A 13355-nucleotide genomic window follows, 5' to 3' on the forward strand; every position below is an offset into this window, starting at 1 on the left:
CCAACAACAGTGTTTGTTCTGCTCTGCAGCATCAGTAAAGCTGGTATAGCTGCACACTAACTGGTTCTTCACTTGCTGCAGGTTCAGACCCTTCAGCTCACTTAAGGAGAGTGAAACAAAGACTGTTGTTGCCAGCTGCACTCTGAGATGTCAGAGGTAGAGTCAGTCACCGGATGAGAGACTTACTTGGAGGCAGCTAAATGGATCTGGATCTGTGATCTAGTCAGCCTCCAGATAAACAAACACAAGAGTGGCTTTGCAAGGGCCAATTGGTTAACAGTAACTTTTAAACTAAAATACTGTGAATGCACCTTTAGATAAGATTAATAAATATCACTGACAGCTTGGTAGGTTGAATTTTGATATTTGATACACATCTAATTCAGATTTGTGTGATTGTCAACTCACCATTACAAAGGAAGTCCTTCTTTTGCACATCTGGGACATTGAGACCCCTCATGTGGGCAGGAGACATGCATTGCGTGAAGGGGGCCAAGCCCCTTCTGGCTCTGAGCCAATCAGAGAGCCAAGACAGGTGACAGTCACAGTGGAGGTTGTTGGAGTGCAGACGTCTAAGAAAGGATAAAGAAAAAGATTAATATTTTTGAGACATAACATAACATGCTGTTTATTGATGTGCACATGCACATACTTTAAATTATCCTACACAGTTGGACATGTCTTTGAATTTGGGTTTGCTATTTTTAATAACTGCATAGTATGTTGTATGTTGTAAAGTTTCCCTTACTGTACTGTCTCTTATTCATATTTTGTTTTTGTTTTTCTATATTCTTTTTTACCTTTGTGTGAATCTGCATTCTCTGATTTCCCTGTCACTTTGCTGCTGGTGCGCCTAAATTTCCCCACTGAGGGACAACAAAGGTTATTTCTATTCTGTTCAGTATGTTTAAACCTAAACATCCCAAATGACGATAAAATGAAACAAAAATGTCATAAAAATGAAAAAAGAAATACATGATTAAAAAATGTAAAAGGGGTCTGTGATTCTTGTGCTCTTTTTGGTCACAGTGCCTTTTTTCAGAAGACAGAAATATATGTCTGACTCACACACTGCCTTAAGAAACTACAAAGTCTTCATTAGGGGTTTGAAAAGCTTAAAATAAAATTGGTAAAATTGAAGCAGTCTTAAGGGTTTGATTTTGTTTAAAAAACTCTTTCAACTTTTTAATAATTTTCAGCTTTATACCCATCATTCTATCATCTGATAACAGCACATTTTTATTTTCCTTCTACCTTAATGTTTGATTTGTCTTAAACACACAAAAAAAACTTATTTGGAACTAAGAAAACATCCCAATGCACCCTGAAAGCTGTACATTGTGATAAGGACGCATTCTGACAACAATATGTGATGTATGCCAAGTGAACCAAGCTAAAAAAAACTGCTAAAAGTGTAGATTTAAAGATTTGAAAAGGGTGTATCTTACTCAATTTGCCTATGCCTAGCACCCTTTTCATCTGTTCTTATTTAACAAATATAATTGCAAAAAATACATATACATGGCAAAAAAGCTGCATGACAATGGGTGCGAATGGATGAATGAGAAAATATTGTAAAGTGCTTTGTAGAACTTAGGCAAGTTTAAAAAGGCACTATCATCTACGACTTAAATTATATTAATATAATATAACAAAATATACAACAGAGTTGCAATTGCTGTTTTAGATTTTTCATTTTACACTAAGAACCCGCACAAGTTTAACTTGTAGTAATAATAAAAGGTACTTCATAATATAGAAAGCATCAGGTGTTGTTTCATTATGGATAAGACTCTCTACAGGCTGCTCTGTTTGTGGAAAGATGAGATGGAGAAGGAGGAGGAAAAAGGAGGAGGAGAAGGGCAGATGAACAGCAGAATGTCTTGTCAGCGTATTATATGCCAGCCGGGATATCTAGCCTTTCAGAAAACAGGCCTCCTTTTGTAATAAAGCAGAGGACAAATCCTGTTATGGAACAGAGATGGTCTCATTGATGCTAGCAGCGGGGGCAGTGGGATTTAATACTGCTCTCCCATTATAAATCCAGTTTATAGTCAAATCCCCGCCTGGAGATAGCCACGTCTTGGCCCACCCCCCGCTTAGCCTTAATTACCGACAAGTAGGATTAAAACTCAGGGGAGAATGGAAACAGGCAGGGGGTAAGTAGAAATGCTGTGCTTGTGTGTCTACACTGTATTTGTGTGCAGCTGTAAGTCACTGTGAATGTGTCTATTGTATTTATTTCTTGCAGGTGATTACAGGTAATGTGCATAGTGGTTCATTGATTGTATGTCTTTATACTCAATATTGACCCCAAAGGGGGAAACGGTCTCATGTTTGGTAAAGAAAATTAGACAATTGTGCACTCAAGCAGAGGGTATTCTGATCTTTTCATTGGTTTAAGATTCTAATATTGTATCATGACCTCTAACAGAATATGTGGAGAACACAAGAAAGCAGAATAAGACTGGATGGACAGAGAACAGATTGGTGAGTGGATAGAGATCCTAAAAAACTGTTTTTTTTTATCTATTCTTGAATGTTTCACTGCACATTTAGTAGGCTTTCTCAATTTCGAGAGGCTAAACATCCTTAGGAATCATAAACAAAAGGCCAGTTGCGCTTGATTGAGAAGCTACACCAGATTAAGATGGAGAGAGAGAAAAAATTAACTAAATTTGTGTATTAAGTTTAGTTTAAAGAAAATAGCTTAAGATATAAAAATGTTATGTTTAGAAAAAAAAACAAAATAAAAAAAAGCTGAGGATGAAAAAGGGAAATGCAAAAAAGGAAGCAAATCCTTGACAGAGCTCTGGACAGTGAATACACAGGAAAAAAAAAAGTTGGTAGAATAAACAGGAGGACAAAATTGAGGATGGAAAGAATGATAAAATGACGATTTAAGGGAGGATAAAAGATAACGGTAAGGAGGACAAAAAAGCAACAAAGGAAACAGAAAGGAGAGCACAAATGGGATAAAACATGAGTGAATACATTTAGGAAAAAAGAAGTAAGGAGAGTAAATAGTGAGGGATGGTAAAAGAATACAATTCATTGAAGGTGACTGGAGATGTACATGGATAAAAAGGATGGGACCAATGTGAAATGAAATGCATAAACAGTGAGGAGGAGGAAACGGAGGGAGGAAGAACAAGGAAATCAGAGGAGGCACTCATTCAGTGCTGACAGAAAACAGAAGTGGACGAGGACATCTGATTAAAAGATATCGGATATTGGTAACGCTGCGCTCAATCTGCTGGCAACTGCGCAGTCCTGCCACTACCTGAAATCCAATTTCAAAACTTTGATTTCAAGCTGTATTGCTGCTAGAGTGGCAGGAGTATGAAGAAAACTAGAAAATATGATACATATGACCAACTGTTCATAACTATTGTTGGTCAAAGGTAAAAAAGAAAATGTTTCAAAGGATAAATTTTGGCAAGAACTATCTTGCTTGTTTATATTTGTATTGAGAAAAATTTGTTCCTGTATGTTAAATGGGGTTATATGACCACAGAAGACATTCAACATTGTTCTGTCCATGCTGGTTTGGGGGAATTCAACCTCAATGTTCAAACAGATAATGCAAGTGAGGGTCTGTCCTCTCAGATAGTCCCACACGGTTATGGGAGAACTTTTTGAAATATTGTGCCATTCCCGTGAAAAATAAAAGATCTCTTTCTCACAAATAAGTAAATAAAAAAAGACAAAAATCAAAGCCCTCTTTAAATCAATCTAAAGGGATGATTTAGCCTGAGGTTCATGTTCGAGTACAAGTGTGTGTGTGTGTGTGTGTGTGTGCAGTGTTTGTGCTTCCATCAGTAACATCAATAGAGCGGGCTTCTTCTAATGAATCAAAGCAGATTGAACTATAGAGCCTGAACAAGCCTTTCTTGTGGCATTAATGAGGTTACCATTACACAAGTGAGCATGTGTGAGTGTATTTGTGTTTGTGTGTCACTGTATCCATCTGTGTGTGTGCGGCAGTGTGCCAGATAGTGAGTCCATGTCTGCTTGTGTATCAGCCACATGATTATTCACAGTCATGAAACAATAGAAGAGTTGGTCTCTTATTATGGCATGATTAGATGATGATGACACACAGGCCCTGCTGCTGTGCTTTATAAGTCTGTGTATTCACATGCGCTGTGTGTGTGTGTGTGTAAGTGAATATATGCCATTAGATCATTAGTTCACATCTTTTTGCATTTGTGTTCATACTCAACTGCAGTGTCCTTTTTTGTCAGCATTTATAGTACCTGTTGATGAGTTTAATTGTGTGTGTCATTGTGTGTTATACTCACAGTGTCCGCAGCTTAGGCATGTGGTTGAAGCTGGACAGGGGGATGAGGGTGATGTTGTTATTGTTGAGCGTGCTGAACAGAGACACAAGATAGAAAAAGGAAAAAACGAAACACACATTAGAAAAATATATAACCTTAGGGCTTATTATTAGTCTGTTAAAACATATTAATCTGTATATTTAGGACTGTTTTTCTCTGTTTTGTTTTACAAACCGCTGAATTACATTTTCTGTAGTTAAAGAAACATAAGACACAATTTAGCTAGATAAAGAAATGCCTAACAAAAAAAGACGAAAATTAAGATATATTTGTATCAGAAAACTCAATCTGTATATTCTCACATTCTGTGATTTCTCTTTGACTTTTAATTTATTTTTTTTACACACAAACATATAACTATTTTTTTCTTCTTTAATCTCATAAGCAGGTCACTGCTGTATGTGATTATTAGCTGTCTCATAAGCTAAACTGTCTCTTGTTGTATTGACCCTAAGAGGGATGAAGAACACGGTTGACAGTCATTACTGCACAAGGAAGGATAGTGTCACACACATGCAGTCCCAGTGAGAATGATGAAGGAACACAATGCTTATTGATTTTCCTGTGTTTTTCATGTATAGACATGGAGACAAAAATGAGAGCAGAAAAAAAAAAGCTAAAACAACTACTTTTCTAACAAAGCAATTCATTTGGGGATTTTGTTAACCGATCTACACATACTGATATATATATTAATACTACACTAAAATACAGATGAGTTCCTTAATCCTGAAACAAGCAAAAATATAAAAAAAAAATCTTGATAAAAGCCAAAAATAACCACCATAGTTGCCAAGTTCTTTTCAACAAGATCTATAAACAGGAAACTAAAGAAAAATACAATGAACCCAATAAATGGTTAATTTAAAAGGTGAAGATTTTTGTGCTTTCACTTTTTTTCTACAGAAAAATGTGACATATTTCTAACAAACTAAACAAAAACATGTAAATTTAAATGATGATCTGACAAAATTGACAAAACAACAAAAATATTTTACTCATTCACCATTAAAATAGTTTAAAGTCAATTCATTATTTTGACCCAGAAAAAAAAAGCAGTCTAAAACACAGGACTCAGTCAGAATTCAAGGCTACATCAGAAATCTAAAGCTAAACTTTGCTGTAATTTCTTTTTTGGGGGGGGGGGTTAGTTGGAGCCAACAGAAGCCAGCACAGTCTTTTTCTTTGTTTTTGCCCAGATTTCACAGATCATTAATTTTACTGGATAGAAAATAGACCTAGTTTACTTTACATATCACCCGAAACCTTGTGTATTCAAAGAATCATTGTTACAGAAAGAATGAAGGCTGAGCGGTCATTTTTTATATCCGAAACCAGTTCATTTTTCACAACTGACAGCCCGTTTTTAATGCGTTCAGACAAAGACAAGGCCAGATTTCTCCTTGAGAAATGGACCCAATTCAAGATGAAAGGATTTTTCACAGCATCTGCAATATGTTTGTGTCTGAACATACAGTGTAACCGAGGTATAATTTTACCCACAACATTAAAAAAATGGTTTATTTAACATCCAGGATTTTTGTCACAACTGTTCAATATAAATTCATTACTGGGGGCTTGCTATGTTTTTACTAACACCCACTCAGTTCTAGAATAGACTGTTTTTGCTCTCATTGTTGATGTTACTTTCCTTTCTCTTTAATTCTGTCTCCTTCTGATTCTCAGTCTACATTCTCCTCCCTGCCAGTGTAGCCTCAGTGGCCTTGGTAGACGGATAAAGTTTCACACTCACCCGAACATACACACTCACACACGAGGAGCGCCACTCTGGTCAGTCCTGTCAGGGGTGATTCCACCCAGTATATATAATTTAATTGTGGAATAACAATAATTTCCCCCTGCAATTTTCCTGTCAGTTATTTTCCCACTCAGTCTATTCAGACCCCCTCAGCATTGCTATGCTTTAATAAAGTAGCGACTGGAATGAGTTAAGCCAAGGTAAACACTAAAATCACAATCTAGTAGTCCAGAACTGTGCTTTATATTGTGGCCATTTTATTCTGGTTATTTTTACTTGCAGTCATGTGTGCACTCTTAAAATTTGGCATATCTGTCAGTTTCAAGAGATTAGAAAACATGTATGAACTTTAGAAACAATATGAGGATTATTATTGCCCTACCACCAAACGCAGAGGTGGAGGGATAATGTTTTTGTTTGTGCCTGTGTGTGTATGTGTGTGTATTAATTTGTCTGTACTATATATATAAAAATCATGAACTAGTGGGTGAGTTTAAATGAAAATCTCAGCAAGCAATAAGCCGATGAACATCTACAACTGACTAACTCTTGAAGCTAATCCCACTAAAGATGGCTGCCACAACTACACAACCTTTGCAAATTCCAAAATTGTTTTTTTTTTTTTTTGGCATGACAGAAGAGCAGTGTTTAGTGCTGTCGCCTCACAGCAAAAAGGTCACAGGTTCAAAACCCAGTGTGCATGTTCTCTACATGCATGTGTGGATTGTCACATGGTCCTCTGGTTTCCTCCCACAGAATAAAAACGTGTGTTTAACGGTAATTGGTATCACAAAATAGTCAATAAGTGTGGGAGTGTGAATGGCTGTCTTTCTTTGTTGTCTCTACGTGACCCTGTGAAAGACTAGCAACCTGTCCAGGCTTGTACCCCACCTCTTGCTCAATAACCGCTGGAGATAGGCACCAGCTCCCTGTGACCCTGCACAGAATGTCAGGTTGAGAAAATGGGTGGATTTTGTTGTGTACTATACTTGCTTTGTTGTGTTATTGTGAATAAAGTGTTTGTTTTACTTTTCTGTTTTAAAACCATTTTATTAGTAAAAATGTAGCTCTTATTTTGTCAATGCTTTGTCCTCTTTACATATAGATTAAATAATAGATTTTTATTTCAAACAAGATTCTCTTCTCTGTATGCAGTCACAGTAAAAGACACCCTTTAGACTGATCCAACACTGGTGTTTGCCACTTACATTGTTTCAAATACAAAATGCCTATTCAGCGTTTTTCTTTTTAATTTGAGATAGGGCTGCAGTGACCTCTGCAGAGGTATTGCAGGAGAAATCCATGATCCTTGAAAAAGCGTGTGTGTATGTGTGGGTGTTTGCCTACCTCGACATGTTCATATGTATGGGTGTATGTGTGAGTGTGTATGTGTGCTCTTTTTCTGTGTGTATTCTCAAGTCAGCATGTACATGTTTGCTCATTTCTCAGTCTTTGTGTGTTCTCACAATGCGGTGAACTCTCTGTTGCAGTAAAAGAGCCTCTGCAGTCAGTGATGGAGGAGACTCTTTAGAGGCAACCCACCACGAAGATGTTATCACTGGTGTTTATGCCGGTGTGTGTGTGTGTGTGTGTGTTTGTGGGTGGTGCACTTGTGGGACAGAGAAAGAGAGTGATGTTATCACATGTGTCTTTGCCGCAGCCTATACTCAGAGGTCGAAGACTTACTCGTCAATCTTTCCTTCCTTTATGTGCACACAACAACCCTCACTGTCAGGATTTGGGTATTTTGAGTTATTTTTTAATCTTCTGTGCTTGATTTCCTTGTTTTTTTGTTTTGTTTTGTTTTGTTTACTTGTGTTTTAAGTTTGTTCCTTGTGCCACTATTCACTTTCTCTCAGTTCATCTCCTCTGTGTTTTTCCAGTCAGCCTACCCCGCCCATTTCACCTGTTCCCCATTACCTGTTAGTCTCAGCTGTTGTTAATCTTCCACTCACCCTCAGCCCTTTATATTCAGTCTCTTCCATCCCAATCTCACTGGTTCATTGTTGGTCTCTTGCCACTTTCAGGTTTCGCTCCTTGTGTTTCCTTGAGATCCCCTGTAGTTAGTGTTTAGTTTTCTTTCTTTTTCTTTCAGCCTTTTTGTTTTCTCTTTCTTAAATAAATCAGTTTTTGTTTTTTAAGAGGAGTATGCGTTCTGGGTTCCTCTCCACCNCACACACACACACACACACACACACACACACACACACAGCACATTGTGTTTTAAGATCCTGACTGTTAAAAAAGCACAATTTTAATGATAAAGCTACATTCCAAAACAGTCAGAAACACCAATATTTACTAACATATACTATGCAAAACAGAGTATAAGGTAAGCTATGAGAGCATATTTCTTAAGCAATCAATTGTTGTGATCAGATGAAAGTTTTAACAAATTTAGTAATTTTTACAATTAAATTTACAACTGTCAAAGTGTTGCAAACATAATAAAAAAAGTTTCTTTCAATACGAAGGTGCATATCCTTTCAGATAAAATTCACACTGAACTTTGCCTTTGAGTGCTCAGTTGCATTTGGAACTTTGTAGAAAAATATAAAAATGTTTGAAGATGACTACAAGGTCTGAGTTGTGACCAAGATGACAGTAGCATTTCATAGTATGGTTTAAGTTTCTTTGATCAGGCCAAATATAGTTATAGATGTCTCCTGGAAAAAGCAGAATAAAGAAACATTTAAAAAAATTATAAAATCAATAACAAGAAAACCAAGCAATAGTCTAATGGTTTGTTTTTACTTCTGTACAGTTGAATACGTAAGTCTGGTCAGCAAGTGTGTGACTGTGTAATAAAGTGTATTTCCCATTAGTCTCTATTATGCTCAATCAGCCCTAACAGACACAGATCAATACACAAGCAGAATGTCTGAATTAGTACAGCCACTAAAATACAGTCCAACATTATAACTTTATGACTGTGATTACAGCTGATATTGACTTTATGTTCAATACAATTAGTCATTCTTGCAATCACAAACATAAGTTACAGGCTGAAATAAAGTGAAAGAGGAGCAGTGATTACTGAATCACAAAACACAACTTAAAACCAATTATTTCCATTAGTGAATTAGATTTTTGTATACACTTGTATTATTTTGTTTTTCACTGAAGTATCCTTCCCGCTAATTATTCACTCAACCTATGAATATCTAAACAACTGAACAAATGCTTACGATTAACCTTATTAAAAAAGCATATTTTTTATTGGGAGACAGTAGACAGGATTGTGATTATTTTGACAAGCAGAGACAAAACTTAATCGCTGCAAGTGTAAAAACAAGATAATTTATCTCAATGTTCTTCAATCATCCTGGACTATAACATTTCTTTCAAGAAATGATGTCTATTTTTTTTTCTTTTGAAATCCTTCTGCAAACATCGTCCAGGGTGTTTGACCCCACTTTGATCTAAAATCTAAAATCAATACTCTATTATAGTAAAATAACCATAAAACTGAAGCAGAACAAAGTAATTTTATAAGTGCAAGTGAATTGTTATTATTAATATACTATAAATATTATATGTAATATGAAGCAGTCTTTTTTTTTCTTTCATTGTTATGTACTGTATGTTTATGTGTACAACAATAGTCCTGTAACATCTTTTTTAGACCTAAAGACACTTTGGAAAAAGAAAACCAAAAAACAATATGAAGTAGTTTAATGCAGTGAACAGACTGAAGGCACCTGATTCAGCATAATTTGTTCATGTCTTTAGGTATACAACTTATTCACAAATTTCCATTTTAGAATTACTCTATAGGACACACCATCAGTTGAAATACAATCCCATAAGTTTGGTAGTTTAATGAGATGAGTGGTACAGATAATAAAGGTTTAAATCTGGTTTTAGCAAACTGACAACTTAGCTGTACCTTAGTTTAAAATACAGAAAGGGATAAGGTATTAGAGCAAGACTTTAACATTACTGAAAATTATGTTTGATTTTGTTGTACTGATAATGATCAGATTGAGAAATATCATAATTACTACACAGAAAACCCAATAATTTCAACTAAATCAAATATCAATGTTTTTCATAACATGGTATTACCATTATCAAGTTAAATTCTATAACTGTGACTGAAAAAAATAGATTTAACAGATTTAAAGCAAAACATTTATAGGCAGACAAGAAATAAGGTGGAAGACAAACCGGTTGTAAAGGTTAAGCTGACATAATTGTATCAAATGGAAATGTTGATCATCAAAATAGTTTTTCGTTGAATCAACAGAGAAATCCTGTGCCTGATCGAAAACTAATTTGACTTGTAACTAATCCCACAGTGCCACTTTGTCTCATTTTAAGAAATATTTTGTGTAAATGAAACAAACAAGACTGAACATGCTCAAAGACAGGTGATTTTAAGCTGTTCTCAGTCATTGTCTGTACTTAGTATATTTGTAGAAAAATCAAACACTGGATAGATTTAATTCCAATCTAAAATGCTTTTGTAACAATTCCACTGTGGGTTGTATAATAGGTATAAAAGCCTTTTGGCATCAAGTGGAACAATTATGCCAAATGAATGTAATCTATATAAATCAGCAATAAAAAAACATATCCATCCACTCACAGAAATGACAGATGCTTGCTATCTACATATTCAAGCAAGCATGTTCTAATGCAGTTCATTTTGCTTAGACTTGAGGTCTGACTGTAATTTATTTCTGTGAGCTTTCCCACACAGATGCTGAAAAGCAGCCAACTATCAAAGGGCCTAAAAGGCTCATTGAGTTGTGTGAAGAGCACTCAGCATCTTCACCAAGGTCTCATTATAGCTTTAGGAGAGGAGGCAAAGGGAAACACATGGACACTTTGCTCTTTCAATCACTCATTGGTTAAACTCCTTCATACCTCTCTCTATTACTTAAAACTGAACTAGAACAAAGAGAGCTCATGAAATGAATGCAACACCAAATAAGTCACATGATCAGTTTAAGAACTAATATTCTTTTTTTTCAATCTTTTACTGTGTTTAGAGTGTTTTCAATAGATAGATCTACGGAAAGATATGAGTGTGGGTGTGTGCTTGCACAAGTGTGTGCGTGTTGGAGGCTGGACAGCTGTATTCTGTCTTGCTGAGTCAGACAGTGAGACTCACCGATCCTTGAAGTAATCACTCACAGAAAGTCACACAATGGTGCTGTTCTGTGCAATGCTTCTGCAGATGTAGGTGTATGCGTGCACTGTGTAGGTGAGAGTGGGTGCATGCCGTGTTGCCTTTTACATTTATTCATTGGATATCAAGGATGAGTGGTGAAAATCTGAATGGTGGGTCAGAACCAAAACAGTGAGATATTTGAGTGAACAAGCTTTTCTTTTCTTTTTCCATTTTCTTTCTTTTTTTGGATCAGGAGCTTGTAAGTTAAGGCAATCTTTGATCTTGATTCATTCACACCAAACTCTAAAAGATTTATGACTTCTCAAACAGACTACAAGGGTCTTTAGGAGTAAGAGTTAAAAGCTTTTAGTAGCTGAATTGTCTTATATATGAACTTTCCCACGGGGTTTAACGCCTGCTTTACTGCTTTGCCTTGGCTGCCTAGTGTGAAAATGTGTGTGTGTGTGTCTGTGTTCTGTTTGTGGGTATATGTAAACGATGCATGTGCACTTGTGCGCATTTGTGTGAATGTTGCATAGATATTTATTTGTATATGAGAGTGTGTATGTGTAGACATGTCTGTAGAGGCTCCAGTTTAATATATTCTCAAGTGTTTGAACAACCAAAGTCATGCAATTTACTCCACTCATCTCTGTGAAAATTGACATTTTCAGAGTGTTGCTGTTGGAAACCACCCTGGGAAAGCTCAGCTGTTTACACCCCTTGCTGAAAAGGTACTAAGAGACTGAAAAAGTAACTAGTAAATCAGTAGTTTAGATTTGTTTGGGTCCAATCTTATCAGTTTTTAGTCTCTAATTATGGCAAATGTGTATTTAACTCTTGTTTTAGCACAGTGGAAAGAGACATACATGGATACTACCACAAAAGCTGCCATGAAACAGTCAAATGAGGATTAGCAGGAAATATGTACGTTAAGGAAAATCAAAAAGATAGTGAAAATGATTTATAATTTATAACTGTGTTTTTTGGGACAAATAGAGTATGGTTTTGTTTTAATGCTTTTATAATATAGTGTTGCATGTTTCATGGTGCTGGAAACAATCCCAGCTGAACCTGGCCATGAAACTGTGCAACTTCAGACAGAGCACAAGTAAATCCTAAAGCTAACACTAACAGAAATGTGCACATGCCCCATAACAGCAAATTTGGAGTTACTAATTATTAATGAAAATGTGTCCTTTCACTATTTGAAGAAATCCAAACTCTCCGAGTAAAAACACACACACTTGCACAGGAAAAAGGGCCCAAACTGATTTAAAGGTTCAAACCCAAAATATTCTTGCATTAAGCCTTTAGCATTTTAAAATGCTAAAACTGCAGAAGCATACATAATGGCAGTAAGGAAAGAAGTAAAAATACAGGATTATTGAATATAGACAGAAAAATACAGTATATGCACATAAAAATCTGCTGATGAGACCATTACACTTTTAACTAGTACAAATTAGAGAGCAGATTTCCTCTCTACACTGACTCTCTCATCTCTCTTTTTTCCTTCCTTTCATTTTTTTTTAAATTGCCCACTGGTGCTGCTTAATTTCCAACTGAAATCACCTATCTTAGTCTCTCCTTTCTCCCATCTCCATCTTTCCTCCTTTTTTCTGTTCTACCACCCAGTGGGATGTGATTAATTGTGCGTGGCTTGGGCATCTGGCATCATGCTCTTCCCACCGTGTAAATAACATATAAATGTGCCTGCAAACATCTGCAGAGGGGACCTTAGTTCACGACATGCAAAATTAAGGAACTTTTGTGTGAAAAATGTAAGATAATGGCACGTAATTACAGACAAAGACATCTGACACAGTGACAACAGTTGCTAATAGGCAAACTCTGGCCTAAGCCCAATTTGTAATGACAGCTTGTTTTTTAAGACAGGAGAGTAAATGTAGTGTCCGGTGTGGCCTAAGTCCAAGTAGAATGGGAGGGGCAGAAATGCCTGTATTTGTCTTCCATTCATTCATTTTCTTTACTCATGTCTGCTGTGCAGGGTTGTTAGGTAGCTGGTGTTTATCTCCAGTGGTCATTGTGTAAGAGACGGGGTGCACCCTGGACAAGTTGCAAGTACATCACAGGGCACTGTATTTGTTGTATCATGTCTTTTTTTTTAAAA

The 13355-nt window shown here is 36.2% G+C and overlaps 1 protein-coding gene across 2 annotated transcripts in view; it reads right to left on the reverse strand.

Moving 5' to 3' along the window:
* slit3 (slit homolog 3 (Drosophila)) overlaps positions 1–13355 on the reverse strand; it is a 222331-nt gene that overhangs the window by 57362 nt on the left and 151614 nt on the right. For both annotated transcript variants that reach the window (XM_017417474.3, XM_017417476.3), the window contains 2 exons: positions 4305–4376; positions 409–572 (listed from right to left, as the gene is read on the reverse strand). In XM_017417474.3, the coding sequence (XP_017272963.1) occupies positions 409–572; positions 4305–4376 (236 nt within the window). The remainder of the gene's footprint in view (positions 1–408; positions 573–4304; positions 4377–13355) is intronic.

This window comes from Kryptolebias marmoratus, linkage group LG9 (assembly GCF_001649575.2).
Source record: "Kryptolebias marmoratus isolate JLee-2015 linkage group LG9, ASM164957v2, whole genome shotgun sequence".
In the NCBI taxonomy this organism is placed as follows: Eukaryota; Metazoa; Chordata; class Actinopteri; order Cyprinodontiformes; family Rivulidae; genus Kryptolebias; species Kryptolebias marmoratus.